We start from the raw sequence: 25,735 nt of genomic DNA, 5'->3' as shown, positions 1-25,735 counted from the left end.
TTTTTTGGTTGTCAGTTTAGTTTAGTTTATTATTTAAAAGGACCATGTGCAGTATAAGTCAATCTCAAGATGTAGTGCACCAGATTTAACCAAAAGGTTAGATTCCATCTCTAGTCCCTTATCAGACAAATGTTAATGACATATTAAGTCCCTTCCTCAGGAGTTTCTGTACTACAGCTTCTTCTTCTTTTAGTAATCGTTTCCCTGCTGACTGTTCCAGTCTATCCTCAGTCTCCAAAAGTAAAAAATATGACAAAACTCAGTATTTATTGAGTCAACCAATACTGTAAATGGTAGATAATAACAGTGAGGTGTGTGGTACCAGACCAGACCACTGGGGGCCTCAAGCTTTAGTGTTTGTGCTTCAGCTTCCCTGCTGAGCAGAAATAATCTCCTTATTGTTCTGTTATGAGGAAGCTGATTGCCATTCCCTACAACTGCAAGGCTTGGGAGGACATTCATTGACATATTGCAAAATACAGAGTGTAAATGTGACAGCGAATGAATAATGGATCAATAACAATTTGGGTGCCTTGAAAAGTGCTATAGAAATCTAATCCATTCTTATTCTTATTCTTATTCTTATTCTTATTCTTATTCTTATTCTTATTCTTATTCTTATTCTTACTCTTTTTGGCATAAAATGGTAGTTCAGAAAACAGTGGGTGACATCACTAGTCTTCCTTTCACTCTTTGCGTACAGCCCGATTTTTCTTGCCTGGTGCAATTACAAATTAAGTGCATAAAAAACCCCCACTATGCTTCTGTGTGAATATGTGCAGCTGTTGTATCATATGTTTGATTTAGGCAGCAGAAGACAAAACTGTAGAGTTGTGTAACACTATTCTGTTCTACAGGCTTTGTAAACAGTTCCCAGATTTGTTTATATTAAATAGTGCTGATAACATTACTGGATACTCTAAATGTGTGAGCAAGTGACTGTCTACTTATTTCTAAATTTAAAACATCCATCCATCCATCCATCCATCCATCCATCCATCCAAGACTGAGAACTTTGTTTTGAAACCTTTACTCCATTATTCATATCATTTATTTTCTGACATGCTCTTTTCATTTCTATATGATTTCTATATGTTTTGGGTTGTTTTAATATTGTGTGAAGCTCTGTAAAGTGCTGGAATTTGTGAATTGGTAGGTGGGACAAGTGTTTGGTATACCATCCATCAAATATAGTGTGAGTGCAGCCACTGTCCATTAAAGCATCACAAGACTTGCCTTCTATTTATCACTTTTCCCCATCATGGCTTTCCTACCAGTGCTTGGGCTACATGGGTTGATAGATTTGGCTGACAAATACTTTTTGTGATTTTGCCATCCTTGTGTTTTTGTTTGTACCTTGGCTTTTCCAGAGCTTTTGTTTTGAAGGAATCTTATCTTATCTTATCTTATCTTATCTTATCTTATCTTATCTTATCTTATCTTATCTTATCTTATCTTATCAACACTTTCTTCCGAGTAAAGCATTAGGTGATCACTTACACCGTAACTAATCAAGTTCAATCTTGACTCACGGTAGTTTAGTGACAGCCTGAGTATAGCACTTGACTGGAAAACTCTGCATTTAACTCTAGATAGCAGTGACTGCAATTCACTGGACTTGTATTATCGCTAAGACTAGTATTAAAGATATTTAAACCACCATAATGTACCTCTGCACACATTTATTCTCAGGAGCTTCTATTAGTGCTCTCAATAAGGGTGGGTACATGATAAGATTTCACTTCATGAAGCTTTGTTGTACAGAGCTTTTGTAAAAGGGAAGCATATCAGCCCTTTTTTGCTAGGTGACAAGGTAGCAAGGGTATCATTTGTTATCATAATAAATTCAAAATCAAGTTCTCCATATTGGTGTAATTTCTATGACACAGGGCTTAAAAATGCTTAGACACATTAAAAATACTGCATTAGTGTGCATGTAAACAGGTTCAATGATAGATGAGCACACTCTCACACATCTTGCTACACTCCATGACCGCCTGCTGTCCTACCCACAGCTGATTACTATGGCTGAAATTTGGAGAATGGCCAGGTAGGAGAAGTAAGATCACTTAGCGTTACTCACTGTGTAATAAAGCAAGTACTGGTGACCTCAAACAAGGTGATATTAAAGGAAAAAAGAAAAACTCTTAGTTTTGCTTAATATAATGTAATATTTAGTGTTCATTTTATTCACCTCAAAATTTTGCATGGATATTTGGTGGATGGTATATTTTACACACATCAGTGTGTGATGAACAAAATCATCATCAAGGAGACACTTTTGGCTCACCTTTGTAGTTTATTGGATGAACTCTGCCGTTGGGTCACTATAGTAAAAAATCACTGTGCTGAGAGAGCATCCTGAGCTTAGTGCCACCTAAGACATATACCATTCTTTTAAATACGTTCACCAGTCTAAAAACCCAGAGATTTTACCACTATTCCAGAATGGCAGAGGACTGATCCAGACATGGCACAGCACTGATTATACAGTTACGGGAAAAAATTATTAGACCATCAAAAGTTGTCAAAAACAATCGTTATGCAATCAAGTACTAACTCCTGTGTGTATCATGTGCCTAAACAGACAGAAAAGAAAACATGGACTGCCTAAAAGCACTGTTTTTGTCAGTACAATGCCATAGCTGTTGGTGTAAGAACTTAAGTGATTTTGGTTATTATCAAGAAAACATGGAAAATGGCTAGATATCAGCTCTGAAATTAAACTCTTATGAGCTATTTTTGTTATCACTATATTTGTCCAAACAAAAGTACTTTTAGTTGTACCAGGCATTAAAATGAACAAGAAATTGAAGAAAACAAGGGTCGTCTAATAATTTTTTCCTCGACTGTATGAGTTGTTAAGTCAGGTTTTATAAGACTATCAACTGACTAAAAATGTCTGCAGACTGGTTTTATCACCAATAATGAGTGTCTCTTTGTTTTTGTGGTAAAGGGAAGTGTGAGGACAGCCTGGCCACCCCTCTGCCCTACAGCTCCTTCACCAGCTCATCAGTGCTTGGTCGAGGACATGGAGCTGGTTATGGTAAACTCCATCGGAAACAAGGTTTGTATGAGGATGATGACATGGGGTCGATGCCCTTCATCATTAGATGTTAGTTTATGGGGGGGTAACTGTTTAAGCATTTGGACTCGTGCCATGTCCTGCTAACTGCTTTATGAATGAGGTCATTTAATGCCAGCTAATCAAAGCCCTCCCAGTTCAGGTTATGGATTGATCTTACAAAAATCATGCAAGAATATGTATTTATTCAATGGACTTCACTGAAAGGTGCATTTGTTTTAGTAATGAAGTTTTGAAGTTTGTCCCTGGTTGTCATGTTTGTGTGCATCTCTATGTGTTCTAAACCTTTTTGCTGGGGTTGAAATAAGTGTCACATTATAGATAAATGGATCATCTAGCTAAGTCATCTAGTTTCATGCTGAAACTGTAATTGGAGTAAACCTATTGGGTATTTTGGAGGTCCCAATGAATTTAGTAGAGAATTTCCTTTTTACATCCATGACATGAACTGGGAAAAGTTAAAGTTTTGGGATTGATGAGCATGGTATATCTTCAAATATGTAATAGATGTGTAACATTTTGTAGGTAGAGAAGGGGACTCTCCAGCATCCATATCTGCTACTTGCTTTGACAGTGATTGTCTGTTTGTCAATATGCATTTATTTGTGCCCTCATTCCCTAGCACGTTGAATATTTTCTCTGAATAGAGTGTATCTATTTTTTTTTTTTTTTATTTGTTTGTAAAATCAATTACTTGGACTGCTGCAGGTATTAATATATAGGCCTATGCAAAAGTCTTATAATGGTATTTAGTAATGAATGAATATGAAGGATGGCTTTAGGCATCAGCTTTAAACCTTTCTGTTTATTTTCTGTCGTGAATAAATTGTGTTTTGTTCTTTTCTTTTCCTCCTCCTTCCATCTCTTGTCTTATCCATCATTAAACTGACCACAAATTAGGTGCTGGAGGCTGGTCACCATTGGATACAGACCATTATCAGTGGTTACAGGTAGACCTGGGTTTAAGGAAACAGGTGGTTGCCATAGCAACCCAAGGACGTTACAGCAGTTCTGACTGGACAACCAAGTATCGGCTGCTTTACAGTGACACACAGAAAAACTGGAGACCCTACCTACAAGATGGAAATATCATGGTAAAGTAGAGTTTGTTGTTTTTTTCAGTTATTTCTCCACTGTATGTGTTATGAGTGATCACTTCTGATCATTTCTGAAATTGTAGCTTGATAACTAAAGAAACTAATCTACAGCATGAAACATAGCGCATGTTCATTTCAAGATGACTGGGTTTGTAATGTTTCTTTGCAAATTTCATTCACTGTGCTGCTCAAAGATGAAAGGCAGGAGATTTGATGTTGATAAGAACTATTCTTATTGACCATTCTTATTTTTGTTGATTTCATTTCATGATATATGCTCTGATGATTGAATTTAGAAAGTCATAAAACAGGAATTAGGACCAATGGATATACAGTAAAGGAGTAGTTTTAGTGCCAGTGCTGTTTTTCAACCTTTTATGGACACTTCAAAAGAACAAAGACAAGATGTCCAGTGTTTTCACTGACCAACTTGATTATATTTTGTAAATATAAACACATTTAGATTTTGATGACTGTAACTTCTCAAAAAAATTTGGGACAGCAGTACTTGGTGTCTTATCTATATTTATGATTAATTACATGTAACACAGTGTGGTTTGCTATATAATGATAATAATAATATAATGATAACATATTAATAATGATGTGTCTTTAATCACTGTCATTTTGATTTAGTTTCTGTTTTGTAATGTAATATGTGTATTTAGAGTCAAAATATTGAGGTAATTGAATACATTAGAACAGAGTAGGAAAACTACCTGCCTTAATATTGCAGCATGTGTGTTTCTGATATGATTCAGACTTTTGAGGGGAATGTGAACAGTGAGGGTGTGGTTCGCTATGAGCTGCAGCATCCAATTTTGGCACGCTACATCCGCCTCATCCCACTGGAGTGGAGCAAGGAGGGACGCATTGGAGTACGACTGGAGCTTTATGGCTGTTCATACTGTGAGTACAATGAAAATGGAGTTGAAAAATACATCTATTCTATTCTATGCTATGCTATTCTATTCTATTCTATTCTATTCTATTCTATTCTATTCTAACAGTACAAAGGTCAATGATTTGGCAAACTTCAAACTTTTTCTCTGTTAAAAATACAATAAAAAAACGAAGTATTCAGCCTAAGATGGACAATATCTGCATTTTTTAAATAAACGCAATCTTAATCTGGTGGTAAAGATGTGAATGTTTGCTGCTCCATTGCTGATGACTAGTGCCAGAGCACTAGTAGCTCCCCTGATTTTATTGAAGTAGCAGAAAAGCAATAGCAGTTTTGAAAAAAAACTGTGATGTGGAAACTTAAAAGTGAAAGAAGAGCCCACAGATGGTGGCATTTGGTGAACACACACACATCCAATTTTTGCTTTGCCTAGTTTTTTTAATGTGCCTGACATTTGGAGTTTCTGAGATGTATGTTTCCACTCACAAAGACTGTACAATGCAAATACTTGTGCTGCATTTGATATGACAACTTTTCTTTGCAGAGTCAATGTTGCAGTTCAGAATGTTTCCAAATCTTTAAGCACCTCAAAGTAAATTGCATTTTCACTTGATAGTTTTTTATAATGTGTTTTACTTGGTAGCAACCTAACCCCATTATTTGCACATGCTGTTGGTACACAGTGGTGATGTCATAGACAATACTTTGGCCTTTTTGTGTTTTACAGGGGCTGATGTGATCAGTTTTGATGGCAGCAGCATTATCTCCTACCGATTCAGGAGCAAGAAGCTAAAGATTGTAAAGGATGTTATCTCTCTGAAGTTTCGAACCACAGCTGGAGATGGAGTCCTGCTCCATGGAGAAGGACAGCAGGGAGACTACATCTCTCTGGAACTCCGCAGAGCAAGACTGCAGCTCAGCATCAACCTAGGTAACCTTCCAGATAGTCACAACCATGTCTGATCAGTTTTTCTCTACTGAAATTCTTTACATTGTATCTATTAATGTGACATGAGTAACATAAGTACCCTTCTTTCTGCATGGGATTTGCTCTTATCTTCAGGCAGTAATCAGTACGGCTCCATACAAGGACACACCTCTGTGACCAGTGGGAGTTTACTCGATGATGACCACTGGCACTCAGTTGTGATTGAGCGTTACCGCAGGAATGTCAACTTCACTTTAGATCATCACACTCAGCAATTTAGAACCAATGGAGAGTTTGACCATCTGGATCTGGACTATGAGGTTAATTCTATTTTGTTTCCCCAAGTTTTTAATGACTACAATACAAGACTTTAATTTCATCAGAAAGTACTCTGTGATTGCAAAGTAAAAGGGTACAAATATTTAGGATAAACCATACGCAAAATGGATAATGATTTTTTTAAGGAGGACTTTTTAATTAAGTGACAAAAAGGTGCTTCCTTCTTTCACAGTAATGTTAGTAAAAATGAAAGACACTTATCTTCCAATCTATGTATATATTTCTTCTATTATCAGCAAATATGCCACTAGCATTTCAGAAAACACTGCTGAATGTTTCATGATTTTGAATTGCAATTTTATGTACAGTACCTGTCAACAGTTTGGACACATCTGATAGTACAATAGTTTTTCTGCAACTATCGTACCGTCCATTTCATGAATATAAAACATTTATTCTATCAGAAAGAAGAAAAAGAAAGAAAAATAATTTTGTAAGCAACAGTGAAGAAAATTGTTTGTGTTGACAGGCAATTATCTATGTAGAGTTTTAGTAAGGACATTAACTACAATCGCCACAGTACATTTAGTTCCTGTTTTCCATTCTGCTGTGTCCTCAGATCAGTTTTGGAGGACTCCCTATATCAGCCAAACCAAACTCAGGAGGACGAGAAAACTTTGTGGGCTGCATGGAGGGAATCACCTATAATGGAGACAACATTACTAACCTGGTCCGCAGGAAGAAGGTGGACACATCAAGCTTTGTAAGACAACTCTCCTTAAAAAAACAAAACAAGGCCAGCATGTGTTGATTTGCGTTGCAGTACATATTTAGTATAATAAGTATTGATGATTCAGAGGTTCCGTAGTGAATATGGAAACACCGTCATCGTCAACAACACTGATTTACCAGTAAAACCCATGGAGTTTGATAAATGACAGTGGATGGACACACTAGGTTTATGTTCAGTTATCGATAGGTTTGCTGATAAAGAAACTTTTCCTTATGCCCCATTTCCATTACGTGGTATCGGCTCGACTCGACTCGACTCGGCCTTTTTGCGTTTCCATTACGAAAAAGGACCTGGAATCTGGTACCTGGTACTAGTTTTTTGGTATCACCTCCGCTGAGGTTCCAGGACTGGGGACCAGATACTAAAACGTGACGTGTAAACACTGCAGACCACTAATTGGTCAGAGAGCTGTCTCTGTGACCCGCTTTTTTACAAAAAACAGATGCGGATGTTGACAATAAATATAGCAGTAGGTTAATCCACATGATGACAGTCTGTAAAACTACACCATGGTTTGTCGAGGAGGTACAGACGTAAAAATTCAGTATGAGCTTGACGAGAGAACATGCAACAAGCGAGTTTATCAGCAATTCTGTGAGCAGACGACTCGGAAGTAACACGCCGCATCGCTATGACGTCCAGGTACTGTAAAGGTGGTAGTATCCTGTAATGGAAATGGTCTCCGGGAATAGGACCTGGTACCCGAGTCGAGTTGAGCCGAGCCGGTTCCACGTAGTGGAAACACGACATTAGTTTTCTCTATTTCTGACATAATAACCCTCAACTTTAATCTGAGCTTTTATGAACATCTACATGATCAGTGAATTAAATATTGGAAAAGACCTGATTATCACTTAAAAAACACAAAGAATGGTATGCATAATAAGGTGCAGAAGGTAATAATATAATAAATGGTGATAAGACACTTAAGAAAGGTTAAATTGCAATTGCTAAAAAAGTACCACTGGGTCTCTATGGGTTGAAAAGTCAAAAGGATCTACCTACATAAAAAATTGCTAAATGTATACAGTATTTATTTCTATATATACTGAATATACTTATATTATCTGAACCCATATGGTGCCGTACAATTCAATCCATTTGTGGTCAGTATCTTACTCTGATGACTTGCACTGAATGGAGTCAGCCGTGGGTTGGAAAGTCCAGACAGTGGCTGCTAGCAGCCAGTTTCAAGCAGACTTCCAAGTGATCATCAGTCGTACTGGCACAATATTTGGACTTAATGAACTTCAAGGTAGAAATGATGTGATTTTAGTTCTCTTTCCTTTCTCTTTCTCAGTTTGTTTTTCAGAGGTAACTTTTGAACTTTTACAAACAGTATGAAAGTGCCTCTCCATATTTCCCTTCATTAGAATAGCAATGATAGATTGACAGGTCAGATAAACACACTTTAAATATGAAATGGTTTTGGTTTCTTTCTTGGTCTGGTATAGAGTACTTAAAACATTTATTAAACCAACACCCAGTGTAAGCTTTCTGCCACAGCTGACCTAACAGCATTGGTAGCTAACAAAATTATTGTTTCTGTAATGGTGAATACACCGGTATGTGGACAATCTTTAACTGAAACAATATTTTTAATACTAACCTCCTAAGACCCAGCTATTGGTTTTCTGTCCACATTTCTGGACAAGAGTTTCACAACTTTATACAAAAAAAAAGAAAAGAAAACTCTCCACCACAAAGGACATTCCATAAAAATTTTAAAAACTGCATCTGCAAAAACTGTTGCATCATGATGTTTCCAATATAGGCACTTATTTAATGAAAAACAAAAAAAACTTGTACCTTGCTGACATTTCCTGGGTCTCAGGAGGATAAAGTATAATTATTATTGCTACCCATGAGTTTTCAAATTTACTGTTTTACAAAAAAAAATGAAGCACATTACTATTTCTTGATTAAGATGTAAAATTTCTGATGATTTCCATGCATTCCTGAACTGGAAAAAAAAATTAGTTATTGAATATTATGCTTCATTAATTTCTGGCTTCTCATAGAAGCCCAGTGAGCTGGCTCAAAGTCGGGTGAAAAAAGGTGAATACAGTTTGAAATTCCTCATTCCTGTTCAAAATAGTAAAATGGCGAGAGATCACTGAAAATCAAAGAGTCTGCATTAAAGCACTTCATGATGTTTGATGGTCTCTGAGATGAATAGGGAAAGGTGGTCTAAAAAATGTGTTGAGTACTGAAAAAATAAAGGAAGGCTACATAGTTGACTTAGCTCAGTGGAGTTTTGCAGTAGCTCACACAGTTGAATGCATGTTTAACCATGTGGTGACCCTGTGTTGGAAGTGAGCAGATCTCAGACTGGCTGCCCAGTTGGGAGGATTGATGATAGGCAACATCTAAAACATTGTTTTTGAAAGGCACGCGATCTACCCCCACTACCTTTGCAATCTACCGTTCAATTGTGATCAACGTATTTGGCACCCCTTCACTAAATAAATAGAAGGGTATCAATCATTTCAGAAACCTTTGGTATTTGTGTGCTCACCAAACATGTAATTGAAATACAAGTAATATTGATTTGACATTAACTGGTAATTACCCATATTGACTGATGCATATCCCTAAAGTCTGTAAAACCAGCACTCAACTGACTCAGACCATGGTATTTAATAAAAAATATTAATAACAAAACTTTCATGCTCCAAATAAATTACTTTGAACATCAGTCTTTGCTCCATAATGCAGTTTGTGACCTCTCCCTCTCTCTCTTTCCCTCTCCTGTCTTAGCGTAATCTGACTTTCTCATGTGCTGAGTCCAACTCCTTCCCTGTTTTCTTCAACTCCACATCCTTCCTGCGACTCCCGGGTCAGAGTGACAGCGACACTCTTTCAGTCAGTTTTTCTTTCAGGACGTGGAATCCCAATGGGATGCTGATGTTTACAGTTCTAGCTGATGGCTGGGTGGAAGTCAGCTTAACAGAGGGAAAGGTTACAGTCTATATGAATGTGACACAAAAGAAGAACACACGTATAGACATCTCATCAGGTGGGCTGAACTCTTGGTCTTCAGACATGAGGAAATAACGTAGATTGTTACATACCTTTAGTTCACTAATGTATAATTCACTAATGGTAATATTTTAAAGAGTGTGTTTTCCTGTTTTTGGAGATATTTGAATATTATGTTTTTATTCTTAAATCTTTTTAGAATTTTTGCATCAATGAATAATAAGAACTCTCTTTTTAATGCTGTTCTGTGTACTTGGTTTCGTAAAGCTACATGTCAAAGCACATAAGGCTTACTGTATTACTTGTTTTGCACTTGAATTGTGTCATCGTGACACATCACTTTTAAATGGTTTTATATTCTATAATTGAAAACAGTGTTTTTTTTTCTACCAGGTTCAGGTCTCAACGATGGCCAGTGGCACAGTGTGCATCTGAATGCACTAGAGAACTATGCAATGCTAACAGTTGATGGAGATGAAGCATCCACGGTCAGAACAGCCATCCCCATTCAGATCCAGACTGGTGGGGCCTATTACTTTGGAGGTGAAGATCTAACTACTAAAAAGCTGCTACAGGAAAGGACTTGATAAGTACTTTAGAGCTATGAATTTGAATTAACCCTTACCCTTTTGACCCAAAGGTGAATATACACTGTGTTGTGAATTTCCAACCATTGACAAAGTGTAGACTGGCTGGGTAATACATCCAACACTGATATGAGCAATTCATTATCAAATGGTGATAAATTATGTTTCATTTTAAATAAAAAAGAATCATTGTTGTAAATAGGGGTCCTTCCAACACTTGATGCCCTGTGCAGTGCCTGTAGTGGATACACTGAATGGAGGCTAAGGCCTATTTAAGCTGTGTGCAAAAATCTGGGCACCCCATGAAAAATAGCATAATTTGATGTCTTTGTAAACAAGTGCATATCTATTTAATGAATATGCAATAAAGGTACTTAAATAAAAACTAAGTGGGGATTATTTATATACAGTATGCTTTGGAGGGCAAATATTTTTGTTGTCTGAATGAAATATAACATTTCATAACTCAGACTTTTTTCAGGTAGTAAAGACAACTTTGTGTTGTACTTTATAATGGAAAAGAAATAGATTATTAAACAGATTATTTTCATACTTTCTGTGACTTTTTCTAGGCTATTTCCTCCACACTAACACCCGATCACCTCAGCGCTCCTTCCAGGGCTGCATGCAGATGATCCACATAGATGACCATCTAGCTGACCTCAGGGCTGTGGAGCAGGGTCTCATCGGAACCTTTGAAAATGTCAGCCTGGATATGTGTGCTATTGTAGACAGGTATACGACTCAGGCAGAATTTTACATGAGATCCACGGTCCTATCAGTGTGCATTTTCTGACTACATTCACAGTTCTCCTGCTACTGTGTTTGTGTATCAGGTGTGTTCCAAACCACTGTGAGCATGGTGGTCACTGCTCTCAGACTTGGGATACGTTCAGTTGCAACTGCAGCGGCACTGGATATACTGGAGCAACATGTCACACCTGTAAGCCCTCATGCACACAAATTAACACAAAGAAGACCTGTATTTTTCAAGCATCTTAGAGACCGCCTAGCATTCTGTCTTCTATAATGGGAGGATTTTATTTAATAGCAACAATAACCTAAATGACCTAAATAACCTAAAATACCTAAATGTTCTTTACATGTGCCTTTCTCCCAATTTTTGCTTTTTTTAAAATTTCAATTTAAATTTTTATTTATTTTTACATATTTTTGAAAGGTTTTTCAAAAGATTGAAAGTAAAGACTCAGAATTAATCCCTGGGTAGGCAGGGTATCAGTGAGCAAGAAGTGTTGTGCAACCGGGCGGGGGTATTAGCTCTGCTTACTTTTTCACTTGTTATTAGTAGTAGTAGTAGTGTGTCAGAATGACAAAAAACACATAATAAAATAAGTATGGTCCAGTGTGTAAGATATGCATATGATAAAATAAGATAAAACATAAAAATAGATATAAAAAAAAAAAATCTGTTAGGAAGTCTATACATAAGCCGTGGAGGCTGAGAATGACTAGAATAAGTGTGACCAGCAGTGACATTCTTAATCAACTGCACTCTGTGAATATTTTTGCTAGGTGAAACATTTTTATAATCATCATAATCAAGAGCTGACTACTTCCTCACTGACATGCATTTTTTCTCTCTTCCTTGTTCTGATTTGCTGTCAGAAATTTCCTTAATCACTCTTAAGACTCCATGCTAGAAGATTTTATGTGACTGTATAGTTGCATATTTTCAGTGCAACACTGAATTTTATATTGTGATGTGCATGATCTGCTCCAAGGGGTGCATGTAAATTGTAAATAAAGATGGCCCCAAAGTCAACCCTTTGGGGACCCCTCAGAGGAAAGAAGCAGTGGAAGAGCTAGATAAGAATCAAGCAAGTCCAGGGCCATCTCACAAATGCCAACATGATTTTTCAGACACCTCATTAGGATATCATTATTATTGTATTTTTCTTATCTGATATGGAAAGTCTGAACTGAGTAAATTATAATTATTCTCAGGGTGTTTCATTCCATTACCCTACTTAGATTTGTTTTTGCTTGTTTGTTTTGTTTTGGTTTTTTTTTCCAGCAGACACAAATAAGAGAGATACTCAACAAAACGTGCCTGAATCATATATCACATGCTGTAAATGACTGCAGTTTGAATAGGTTGTGAGAGATATACAAAAGTAAAAACACACCCACATCTGCAGCTACCACCTTTCTACTGAGCTGTGTATTCTCTTTTCTCTTTAGCCATGTATCAACAATCATGTGAGGAGTATAAGAACCAGGGGAAGAGTTCAGGAAACTACTGGATCGACCCAGATGGCAGTGGATCAGTTGCTCCCTTCAGAGTCAGCTGTGACATGGAAGGTTAGAGTTGTCATTTACAGTAGTAGCCCAAGTTTTTTCATGTTAATTAGATCAAGAAATCTCAAATGTGTCCTGCTGAATAAAATTAACCTCATACCTGTCTGTGTTTGCATATAAAAGAATTAAATTCTGCAAAACATGCTGTATTATTGAAGTTGTTTCAATTGCAGATAATATGTCAGATTTAAAGGTCCATTGTTCGAACATAAGCGTGTGTATAAGTGCATGTAGAACCAGAACACCTTAGGCCATAGGTTACCTCTGTAGTCATTTTATCAGACTTGCAGCCATACTGTATGTCTTGGACATTAAGGTGACGAGAGATGCAGAGCTGCAGCTGATTATCATTTGGGGGTGAGTTAGATCTGATGGCTGGGAATGATGCCAGTCAGACCTGGTAGACCCAAACGTGCACCGAGGGTGTGCTGGGAATGTCTAGCAGAACCTCCAGTCCCGGAGATCTTCACCCTGCCTCCATTAGAGCATCGTCAGCATCCCAAGAAGTCTGGGGACATTGAGTCTGAATGAACCATGTTCAACACTTCCATTGTCTAAGCAGCTTTGCAGAGTTGTGGCCTGTGCCTGTTGTTGTGGCCCTGAACCTGGACACCAGTGATAAAGTGTGCTGTCCAGCTGAAGAAGGAGGCCTATTGAGCGTAATTGGTACATGGGACTCCAGAGGCAGCTGAATGGTAGTGAAAGTCAAAGCAGACTGATTGCTTTGGTAGTCATAGAGCCAAAAACTCAGGTGTGCCAGTAATTTGGAGAGTCAATAGACCATGACTTTTGTCTACTGTAAAGTTGTGGAAAATCATCAGGGAACTCAAGAGGGGTTAGCAGTGCTTCACAAACACTTTTTACACAGGATGGAATTCCCACCATGTTTAACCATTATGTGTTTTGTGGATTTGGTAAAAGCATTCAATCATTTTCCCAAGGTAATCTGTAAGGAGTGCTACAGGAGTACGGGGTCTGTGGCCCACTGCTACAGGCTATCCACTCCATGTATGAACATAGCTGGAGCTATGCTCACATTGCTATTAGTAAGTCAGACTCATTCACGGTGCCAGCTGCACTCTGCCAGGGTTGTCCTTTGTCACTGATACAGATTAGGATTTTCATGGACAGAATTTCTCATCACAGCCAAGGGATGGAGGGTGTGTAGTTTGGTGGTCTTAGGATCGCATCTTTGCTCTTAGTAAAATGATGTGATCCTATTGGTTTCATCAAGCAATGACCTGATTTGATCTGGATAGTTTGAAGTGTGAAGCAGCCAGAATCAAAATTAGCACCTCTGAGTCTGAGATCATGGTTCCCTGGAAAAGGATAAAGTGCCTCCTCTGGTTTAAGTTACTGCTCCAAGTAGAGGAGTTAAAGTATCTTGTCTTGTTCACAAGTGAGGGATGAATGTAGTCAATGATCAGCAGGCAAATTGGGTCAGTGTCTGCAGTGATACAGACTGTTTTGGTGAAGAGGGACCTGAGCAAAAAGCAGAACTCTCAATTTGTCACCACACGCTCCCACCTTCACTTATTGTCATGAGGTAGATGTAGTCAACCAAAGAACAAGATTGCAGACACAAGCGGCAAAAATGGGTTTCCTATACAGGACACTGGGGCTCTCCCTTAGATATAGGGTGAGAAGTTCAGCCATCCAAGTGGGGCTCAGAGTAGAGCCAGTCTTCTTCCACATTGAAAGGAGCCAGATGAACTGATCAGGATGCTGGTCTTATCTGGCCCCCTTTTTTGTGAAGTTTCAAGCATGTCCAGCTACAAGGAGATCAGTGCAGAGTCGGAACATGCAGGAGAGGCTATATCTCTTCCCTGGCTTAGGAACACCTTAGTGTCCCCTCCTTAGGTGATAGAGGAGGTGGCTGGGGAGAGGCTGGTTAGGCTGCTGCCACTGCAACCTGAACATGGATAGCACCAATGGATGGATGGATGATATCAGATAGCTAAGTTGAAGTGTGACCCACTTTCAACAGTTTTTACTCAAAATATTTCAGAATTGAAAACTTTACTTTTCAATTCTTTCTGTAAAGGTTTCACTTGTTACACTACACCAAAATTGTCTTCCCATGGTCTCAAAATCTACTGAGAATTTGCTTTTGTTTGTGAGGTTTACAGTAGTTACCTAGTTACCGTGCTTTGTCTACGCCACTGAATATAGAGTATGCGTAATGCTGTATGTATCATTTTTGACCTTTCAGAAGAGAAGGTGTGGACCACACTGAAGAACAACCTGTCCCCTCAGACCTCAGTCTCTAGGGCCGATCAGGAGGGCAAAGCAGTTCTGCAAATCACTTACAATGTCACTGATGAACAGGTATGTAAGGACCATGCACACTAAAATAAATGTTACATTTTTCAGTAGAACTTAGTGAATGTAGATCACAATGCACATAGATACAGAAGTCTCAGTACTGTGCCTGAGAAATACAAGGAAAAAAAATGCAACAGAAGTATTTATTAAGGCAATGCGTATGCAGTGTTACAACAAAGGTCACATTTATTTCCATCCAATTGATGATGAAGCTGTCAGTCTACTGAATAAAGTCTCCTATTATGCGCACCATTGGTTCTCTATGGGGTTAATGTCTGAGCCCTGTGGTAACTAATCCATGTGAGAAAATGATGCCTCATGTTCCCTGAACCACTCCTGTGACATCAGGAAGAAAAAAAAATTCATCGGCTTCATTGGTCAGGTACTTATTCACATAATCAGTTGACCTAATTTTTTGAACACATAATGTTGGTGAATCTAGACCTGACTGACAAACAACCCCAGATCATAACACTATCCCCACAGGCTTGTATGGTAGATACTATCCACATGTACAGTACGTTAAAGTCACCAGCAATAACTAAACAGTCAGACTCTGAAAGACAAGTGAGAACATCTCCATTAAAAATATTTATATATACATTAGGGCTGCACGATTAATCGATTTTAAATCGAAATCGGATTTTTTAATTAGGACGATTTTTAAAAAAGGGAAATCATAAAATCGATTTAATCTCTCTCGTGCCTCCGGGCCGCGCGCTACCGTAGGCTCCTCCTCCTATCAGTGACAGCGGTCTGTCACAGAAGTCCGTGTAATGACCGGACTTTAAATGTGTTAATGAGCCCGCAGTACTTATAGCAATGTAAGCTGTGGCTTCACGCACGGATCCCACAACTGAAATAGAACTGCATGCGGATCACTCATCTTACGTTGTCCCAGATCCGTACCGTACTGTCTTCTTCCGAACCGGGTCCGGGTCTCGGGGTCATCAGCCTCAGCAGAGGAGCCCAGACAGCCTTCTGCACACACACATTCACCAGCTCCACAGACAGAATCCCTCCAGCGTGTCCTGGGCCGGTCTGTTCCACGCACGGATCCCCCAGTTTAAATAGAACTGCATGGGGATCACTCATATTCCATGGTCCACGCACGCATGACTGATGCCTGTCACTGACTTACAGTGGTATCACTTCTATCGGCCCAGATACCCCAAAAAGAAAAGAAAAAAAAATTTTTTTTAAAATAATTAATTTAGTCCTCTTGCTAAATTTTTCATTCACAAAGGTAAGTTCTGTAACACAAAACCAAATATTATTTATTTTTTGTAAGATGTTGAACTTTATTTAAAGCTGTTAGATAAATCTGGAAACAAAAAGGCTATAAAAAAATATTTACTCTGATTTGGACATTGTATTATAGTGTATTCCCCCCGGCAAACTTATGTTATTTTCTTGGTGTATACATTGGTTGTATACTCTACTTCATTCAATAAAGATTTAATTAAGAAAAAATAAACTTCTGTGGGTTCATCACGTGATACCATCACAGATTTGAGGTCAGAGCAGTGCCTTGCATTGTGGGCTGCTCACGAAAACAACATGCTGACTTCTGTTGTCTTTTGTAGTTTTACCCAAAAATCAAAATCGAAAATCGAGTTTTTAGAGGAAAAAAATCAGGATTTTTTTTTTTTTTTGCCTAAATCATGCAGCCCTAATATACATATTTATTTATTTATTTATTTATTTATTTATTTGTAGGCTTGTACATGGTTTTGTAATGTATAGAGAGAGATAATTTGTGCTCCATTTTAAATGATACATACTCAAATGATGAGAACTCCCCAAATGGAAACCTGTGTGTAGCAATATTATCTCTTAAAAATACACTGACACCACCACCCTTTTTTCCTTGTGTTTCTTACACAAATGTGAAATTAGGTGGGATGGATTCAATAAGAACGGCATTATACTCGCGACTATCTAACAATGTTTCCGTTAAGAACATACAATCAAGATTTTAAGAGGAAATGAAATCGTTGATTGAAAATGATTTTTTATGTAAAGATCTGACATTGAGAATTGCAAGTTTCAAATATTTTGGAGCAGGAACTAATATTCTATGTTTACAGGAGATTTGAATGAGATCTCTGTCATTGGTCAGTCTCACTGTCTCTCTCTTATCCTCTCTATGGCTTTTGAAATTTGATAGCATAATGTTTCTAGGAAGATGGACTCTTCCTTTTTTATTTATTTATTTTTTACCTATCAAGACATGAATCGTTGAAGCTTCCGGCACATTGGGCTTTTCCTTTGAAACATCCAAAATAATATTTGCCTTAAAGCCTAGATTTGATGCACATCAGTTTGTTTTTTTTTTGTTTTCAAATAGCTGACTGAGCTGAGCTTTTAAAGGGAGGCTGGAGGGGATTTGGATGTAGCTGTGGAGGGGGTTGGGATGGTGAACGCTGTGGCTGGGATGGTTGTGTGGGTCGGGGGGGCAGGGTGGAGTATGGGAAGAAAAGATGGGAGATAGGTAAAGAGTTAGCTGGGTGCTGGCACAAGCAAGTCTGTTCATTTGGTCAACGAACTCCAGCAGGGGTTTGCAGGGTTGGAGGGAATGAATCCTCACAAACAGTGGGGGCTGCTGAAGGGGGTGTAGCTTTGCTCTGAAGTCTTTTATAGTAAGTACATTCAGGTGGAGGTACTGCTGGCTCACCATGTTTTGACATTTCTTCCTTTTGTTTGTATTCCCCTCATATCTTGTCCTTAACAGAGGAAATATTGTGACACAAGAAAAAAAATTGGTTGACGGTGTAAAGTTTTACTCCTGATCTATTTAGGGAAAGTCCATCTCCCTTAAAAAGATGTCTGCGATCCCAGAAAAATTGTCAGTGAAATGCAGTGAATGGCCATCACATGCAGTTGAAAGCCATGTGGTCAGTGCAAGTAACCTGCTGAATTTGTCAACTCCACCTCTGACTGGTGGGGGCTGTTGACAAAACCTTAAGCATTCAGAGAGCTTACAGTGTTTAGCAGTTTACCAAATTCCTGTTTGAAGATTTCGGACTGCCGCTTCACAATAACACTTGCCCCTGTGTGCAGTACGATGTTTTTCAAAGTTGGATTTCTTGCAATAATTCTCAGGATTCAGTCAGTCCTGTCAGAAATCATATCATTTGGGGTGTACAGGACTTTCATGTTGTTACTGTACTTGCCTCTCACATCTTTTATGACAGAGTCACCCTTAATCAGAGTCTTTACTTTTAGACCTTACTACGGAAGTGTATTGCATTCACAAAAAAAAAATAATTTCGGCTCTGTTTTTCTGAATTAGTGAGATAATTATCTCATAATTACAAGAAAAAATAAGTTAAAAAAATAAATTTGCTCTGTTTTTTGAGTTTACGAGATACTGCTTCCTGAAAAAAATAAAATGTGGCTCTGTTTCTCTGTGTCAGTGGGACAGTGGTCCCTGATCCAACAGGAGCTCCTTCTATCTGTGCTGCTGAAAGCCTCTCGGGGGAGCGTGAAGTTGTTTCCGTTCTCGTAACCGGTTCCGATTACGGATCATGGAACTAGTTTCGTTTACAGAAATCAGAACCAAGCTGTGCTCCGACCTCCAAGCCCCGCTTCATGCACGGATCAAGCCCTTCAAGCACACCGGCGCTCGGAGCCTGTAGCCCGGCTTCCTGGAGGGCACGACCACAGTGATGGGAGTTGGCATTAATGAAGTCAAATAAAATGACATTCGCCAGCATTAAAGAAAATATACACAGCAGAAGAGTGCAAATGTGTATTCATTTATTTGTCGGACCTGATGGAAAGCATTAGTCAGAACTAGATCCGTGGAGGAGCGTCTTGGTGTCCCGGTTCACCCCCCCACCCCCATAGCTTTCCACCTGGACCTGATGGAAAGCTGTCCAGGGGTCGGGGGTGAACCAGGACACCAAGACGCATATTTTCTTTAATGCTGGCGAATGTCATTTTATTTGACTTCATTAATGCCAACTCCCATCACTGTGGTCGTGCCCTCCAGGAAGCCGGGCTACAGGCTCCGAGCGCCGGTGTGCTTGAAGGGCTTGATCCATGCACGAAGCGGGGCTTGGAGGTCGGAGCACAGCTTGGTTCTGATTTCTGTAAACGAAACTAGTTCCATGATCTGTAATCGGAACCGGTTACGAGAACGGAAACAACTTCACGCTCCCCCGAGAGGCTTTCAGCAGCACAGATAGAAGGAGCTCCTGTTGGATCAGGGACCACTGTCCCACTGACACAGAGAAACAGAGCCACATTTTATTTTTTTCAGGAAACAGTATCTCGTAAACTCAGAAAAACAGAGCAAATTTTTTTTTTTTTTTCCAGAAAACAGTATCTCATAAACTCAGAAAAACAGAGCTTTTTTTTTTTTTTTTTCAGAAAACAGTATCTCGTAAATTCAGAAAAACAGAGCTTTTTTTTTTTTCAGAAAACAGTATCTTGTAAACTCAGAAAAACAGAGCTTTTTTTTTTTTCAGGAAACAGTATCTTATAAACTCAGAAAAACAGAGCTTTTTTTTTTTCAGGAAACAGTATCTCATAAACTCAGAAAAACAGAGCTTTTTTTTTTTCAGGAAACAGTATCTCGTAAACTCAGAAAAACAGCGCCGATTTTTTTTTAACTTATTTTTTCTCGTAATTATGAGATAATTATCTCATTAATTCAGAAAAACAGAGCCGAAATTATTTTTTTTGTGGATGCAATATTCTTCCGTACCTTACCCTTCTCTGTGAGTGTGATAAATTATCCAAGTCATCAGATAAAGCTCCAGGGTCCTGCAGTAGAAAATATATTTTGTAGCTGCACATTTGGTTAATTGGTTGCTTTGTTGCCTGTTTTCCCTTTAACTGTTATTCACTCCTTTTTGGTTTTCTCTGGGAGTTGTGGACGATTGTAATGCTGGCCCCAGCCCGTTGCATCACAGATGTCTGGGTGCTGGGTTGTGCCTGTTAAACATCCTCCCACTTTACAGAGAAGTGGGTTAATTTTCAGCGTTGCTCAAAGAGCGTTCCTGGGAGGACCGACACCAGTAGATTTATTTACAGGCACACAGCACTCCTGTTGCTCAGTAGACTTGTTTGCGCTAATTAACAGGGTATTAGAATGCTCTTGTCCACTGTTATGATTTAAAAAAAAAAAAAAGATCCAACTCCTCTTTGCAGTTCACCGTTAGTTGTCCTGTGTCTGAGAGATAAGGGCAGTGAGCGAAAGAATCAATCTATAGGGAATGTGGTTTATGGCACCATGGCACCACCTATTGGCCAGCTACTGTCCTAATACCCTAGGCAGTTTAATATCCATGCACACACACACACACACACACACACACACACACCCCTTGGCTTTTGTTACTTTACCTATCTATCTATCTATCTATCTATCTATCTATCTATCTATCTATCTATCTATCTGGACATCAACCTAAGGATAAAACCCACACTTACTAAATATTAATACATTTTATCATTAATGTTAGTATTACATATGAAGAAAAAAACTTATATAAAAGAAATTAATAGAACTGACAAAGGTAAGATGTTACCTCCTGAGCTCTTGCACAAATATTTGCATAGATTAAAGAACGTGGTTAGACTTTGGTGGTCAACAGTCCAAGTCACTGTGACCTCATATAGCACATTGTTGGCCTTATCTCAGTGATTCATTCAAATTCCATTTGTGAAAGAAAAATCACACAAAAGTAAAATAGGATAAAATGATGTCATGACAATTTATATCCAAAACATCACTGTTCAACTTCAAAAATATGAAGTCCTGGCCTCGAGAAGACCTTTGGAGATATTTTTTTAAATTGGGTACAAACATTCATTTGGAGTCACAGTTCAGTTCAGTAACATTCAACAGGATATAGAGCAAATATTTTCTTAACACAGCTTTTTCAAACAGCCTAGTTTTATTTTGGATGTTTATAGTGTTATTTTTTTTGCACACAGAAAAGAAAATGTTTCACAAAAACCAAAAACTATGAGGGTCAAAATTATTAAACCACTGAAAAATTGCCCCTTTTTATTGAACCATAGAACAAACCCCTGTTATGCAAGGTTATAAAGCCCAAACCTTGTAAAATCATCTTAAAATTGAGGGTTTTCTCCCAGCTTACACACAGTATAAAAGCTTAAGCCGGGGTTTGAGCTTCTACTCAAGAAAGCATCATTCAAATAAAAGAAAATAGTTTAGACTTGCATTTAGAGTGAAAAGTATCATCAAGAAATCCATCAGAAGAGAGGCCTTCAAGCCAGACTGTATGCTAAGGGCAACCTGGAGACAGATTATGTGCACGGGAAGCATCTCCTTTGGTCCTTTGGCGCATAACCCAAAGAACACCGTCTTCACAGTGAAACACGGTGGTGGGAGTATTTTGCTGTGGGGGTGCTGGTGCTTCAGTGCATCTGGGACGGAGGATCTCAACCAGGTGGAAGGAATGTTGAAGAATGAAGGATATGTGCCTCAAGCAGTGAGCAGCAAAACTGGATCTGGGTTGTTGCTTTGTTGTCCAACATGACAACAATCCAATACACATCACTTCTGTTTAAAAACTACCTCCAGAAGACCAAAGTGAATATTATTGACTGACTGGCACAAAGCCCTGTCTTGAATCCCATTGAAAATCTATGGGCAGGGATTCATCAGGATTGTGTCAGATTTGTTGAAAACTACAACAGATGAGTGCAGGTTGTTATCTAGCACACAGGATACACAATTGATGATTAACATCAGGAAGCTAATAATTTCAACCCAGGTAGTTTTTGTTTTTTGTGAAATAATTGTGTTTCTGTGTGCAAAGTAAAAATAATGTAAGCATCCAAAATAAAACTTGGATTTTTCTGTTCAACCATGTTTGTGAAATGATGTGAGATACCATTGTCCATCCATCATAAGATCACCTTTCTTAAAAGCCAATAATCTACACATTAAAAACACACTGACATGGTAAAACCACAGCTGATTCAAAATTCCAACAGTAGTATTGGTGTGGCAAGGTGCAGGTTGTAATGTTTAAAGTGCAAGATTTAAAAACACTGATTACAGTTTTAGGCAATTAAAAAAGTGCATGTGCATTTGTTCATCTCTCTCTACCCGAAGGAATGGAGGACAGCTTGTACAGTTTGTTCATGTCCCTGATGGCCTGAGGGAGGAAAGTGTTACACAGTCTGGATGTCCTGGCCCAGATGCACTGAATTGTCCTACCACTGGGCTGGAGCACAAAGAGGTTGTGAGATGGATGAGAGGTGTCCATCATGATGTTTGTTGCTTTTCTGATGCATCAATCCTTGTAAATGTCTGCTAGTGTGGGGATAGGGGTGCTAGTTATCTCTTCTGCTGTGTTCACTACTCTCTGGAGGGTTTTTTTTGTGTGGAGAGAGGCAGCTGCTGTACCAGATAGGGATGCAGTGGGTCAGGATGCTTTCTATTGTGCCTCTGTAGAAAGTTGCTATGAACTGTGGAGAGGATTTGGCCTTTTTCATTGTCCACAGGAAGTGAAGATACTGCTAGGCTTTCTTGATGAGAGCAGTGGTGTTGTTGCACCAGGTGGTGTCGGGCTTGTCAGAAAACTTGACGTTGGTGTTGGAGTCTGACGTGGCCTCACAGTCATGTGTGTACAGCAAAGGGCTGAGAACACAACCCTGGGGGGATCTGGTGTTGAGGGTGAATTCACTGTAACATGTTTAAATCCATACCTCCAAATATTTTGAAATACACAATAAAGAAATGATTTTTCTGTGTTTTCAGCTGTTGTCGGTGACTGGCAGTGCAGAGCACTGTGAACAGTACGTGGCCTATGCTTGCCGAATGTCTCGTCTGCTCCACACTCCAGGTAAACTTCCTGTTACAGTGAGATTCATCTTCATGTTCTGTTCTTGATAAATTATACTTTCTTACAGTAGTTTATTTATTAGAAGGGTCAAGAATTGTGGACACATATTTCGTGAAACCCATCTTGCATTAATACATTATCAAACTACAGCCGCCATGTAGAGTATTATGCCCAATATTTTTCTTATTTTTGGTAGTCGATGCCACAATTTTGTCTCCACTGGGCATAAAAGTAATTGAGCAAAATTGCAGTCATTCTGAACAATACTAATTGAAATTATATTTCTCAGCACTAAGTGAAAGGGTACTAACTGCAAGTTGTTGCTTTGAATCCCAGATGGTGTCCCACTTACCTGGTGGCTAGGAAGGGCCAATGAGAAGCATTCTTACTGGGGGGGTTCAGGACCAGGGATCCAAAAATGTTCTTGTGGTATTGAACATAACTGTACTGACCCCAAATACTACTGCAACTGTGATGCGGACTTGCGGACCTGGTAAGTGGTTGAATCTTTTCAGTATGTTCTACATCAACTTTTAAATATCTAACAACACTGAAATTGCATGAAAGTGACTGGATGACTCTGGTTATATATATTAATTTATCAGAAGTAATATGGTGGTATATCTGGTGGATTTTAATTATTCAAGATTTATAATTTGTTCCTTTATCATATTCTTAAATATAATTTGAATGAAATGTAAACTTAAATGTGCACTATGGAAGATTCAAGCATACATATTCAAGTGTAAAGTTTGTGTTGATCTGTTTACTTGCTGATATCTAGGCCTGTTTCACAAGTAAAATTCAGAAATCCATCATAAGAATAAGTGAGGCTTGTCCAGTCACTTTATCTTTGAAGTGTATCAAGCTGAAAATGTTCAAGATGATGAAGCTAGGTGTATCTTATAGTAGGCCTGTAACGGTACACAAAATTTTCGGTTCGGTACGTTTTCGGTTTTCAAAGCCACGGTTCGTTTTTTTTTCGGTTCAGTACGGGAAGAAAGAAAACCCCTCAAAATCTCTATTAATGCATTTATGAATTTTTTAACATTTTTCCCCCAATTTTTGGAGACAATAGAATATAGAAAAACAGGAATAATATAATTCTGCTGCTACAAATCAAATAGAAAATAAAATTAATTATTAATATTACTAAATGTATTTTAAACATTAGTATTGCACTTTTCCCTGAAAGGTAGTTTCGAACAAACAAGAAAAATCTAATCACAGTTCTGTCAGTTCACATTCTGCATAAAAATAACAAAAAAATTCCACATGAAGTGCAACATTAACAAGAGGACAAACTGGTATTCTGTTTAAACAAACTGAAGAGAAACATTGACAACACAATGAACCAAATTATTTATTTTAGGACAGAGAACAAACTGTTTAGGACACTGTGTGTATTTGTGTGTGCCTGTGTGCTCGGAGGATTTTTTTTTTTTTTTGTTGAAGCCAGGGGGTAGGGGGGGAGGCGCGCAGTTATATACCTGGGGGTGTGGTCCATAACTAATGTAACGAACGCTGCCGTGAAACTAAAGTGAAACTTTACGTACTTTCAATGTTACGTTCTATTTATTCCTCTATTATACAGCATGCGTGATGGACAGACAGACAGACAGACAGACAGAACTAGTGTCAGTGTTTTAGAACTACCATAGTTCATAGGGGCCAATTAACGTCTGTCTTATTAACGTCTCTTTCCTCGTTGTTGTCTTTCACCTGAACCTGAACTGATCCAAACTGGACTGTAATGATGGTGGAGGGTCTTCAGTCTCTTCCTTCCAGGTTCACATCAGATTTGTTGTTTTTTTTTAACCTTATATCAACTGCTATTTAATATTTTGGGTCAATGTGTGCTCCTTCAATATGTCCGTGTGAAACCTGCGTGGATTTAAAGTTCCGCATCGAACAATGTCTTTCATTCCTTTTTCTTTTTCTCATCATACTGTGCCATTTCGGTACAGCTGTGTACCGAACCGAACAGGTGCATACTGAAACGGTTTGGTTCAGTACGTGTACCGTTACAGGCCTATCTTATAGTGATAAATGCACTTTGATGACTTGCAAAAAGGTTTTTATTTTGCTTGCTTGAGGTGTTTTTGTTCTACCCAAAAGAGTACATGCACAAAGAGGAAATGGAAACACCATTTCAAGTAAATTCTGATAGCAAACCTTTAACTCACGTGATTAAGCAGCTGCCTTGCTCAGCTGGTTCTTCTTTCCAGATATTTTTATAAAGTGTCATCTGCTACAATAGGCACTGTGTACTGATGAGGAGACCAATTTATACCCGTCTCATCTGTAGAAAAAAACTCACAGCTATTTTAAATGGAAAACAACAGAATGTTCTGCTTCTTCTACCCTGGTAACCATGTGTACTGTCACCTGCACTGCTCCCACCTGCTCTTATGCTTCCTGGAATTATACATGATTCACATTTATTTTTACAACTTTTTTTTTTCAAACCTTCTCATCAAATTCAGTTGACATTTTATGGAAATACAACCCCTATAGCTCAGATTTCACAATCCACATCTAATTTGTATCTGTTCACTACAGGATGGGTTCAGGGTTAATTTAACTCTTACTTTCATGAAAGGG

The 25,735-nt window shown here is 38.4% G+C and overlaps 1 protein-coding gene across 1 annotated transcript in view; it reads left to right on the top strand.

The window, feature by feature from the left end:
- The window catches only part of cntnap2b (contactin associated protein 2b), a 45,147-nt gene that overhangs the window by 5,889 nt on the left and 13,523 nt on the right, over positions 1 to 25,735 (top strand). The window contains exons 2-15 of the mRNA XM_030160798.1: positions 2,957 to 3,067; positions 3,986 to 4,179; positions 4,944 to 5,091; positions 5,814 to 6,017; positions 6,150 to 6,334; positions 6,913 to 7,056; positions 9,847 to 10,105; positions 10,462 to 10,611; positions 11,228 to 11,390; positions 11,492 to 11,598; positions 12,858 to 12,977; positions 15,187 to 15,302; positions 23,047 to 23,131; positions 23,468 to 23,624. Coding sequence (XP_030016658.1) covers positions 2,957 to 3,067; positions 3,986 to 4,179; positions 4,944 to 5,091; positions 5,814 to 6,017; positions 6,150 to 6,334; positions 6,913 to 7,056; positions 9,847 to 10,105; positions 10,462 to 10,611; positions 11,228 to 11,390; positions 11,492 to 11,598; positions 12,858 to 12,977; positions 15,187 to 15,302; positions 23,047 to 23,131; positions 23,468 to 23,624 — 2,143 coding nt within the window. The remainder of the gene's footprint in view (positions 1 to 2,956; positions 3,068 to 3,985; positions 4,180 to 4,943; positions 5,092 to 5,813; positions 6,018 to 6,149; positions 6,335 to 6,912; positions 7,057 to 9,846; positions 10,106 to 10,461; positions 10,612 to 11,227; positions 11,391 to 11,491; positions 11,599 to 12,857; positions 12,978 to 15,186; positions 15,303 to 23,046; positions 23,132 to 23,467; positions 23,625 to 25,735) is intronic.

The sequence above is a fragment of the Sphaeramia orbicularis genome, chromosome 17 (genome assembly GCF_902148855.1).
Source record: "Sphaeramia orbicularis chromosome 17, fSphaOr1.1, whole genome shotgun sequence".
Taxonomy (NCBI): domain Eukaryota; kingdom Metazoa; phylum Chordata; class Actinopteri; order Kurtiformes; family Apogonidae; genus Sphaeramia; species Sphaeramia orbicularis.
This window is presented reverse-complemented; position numbering and strand designations above follow the sequence as displayed.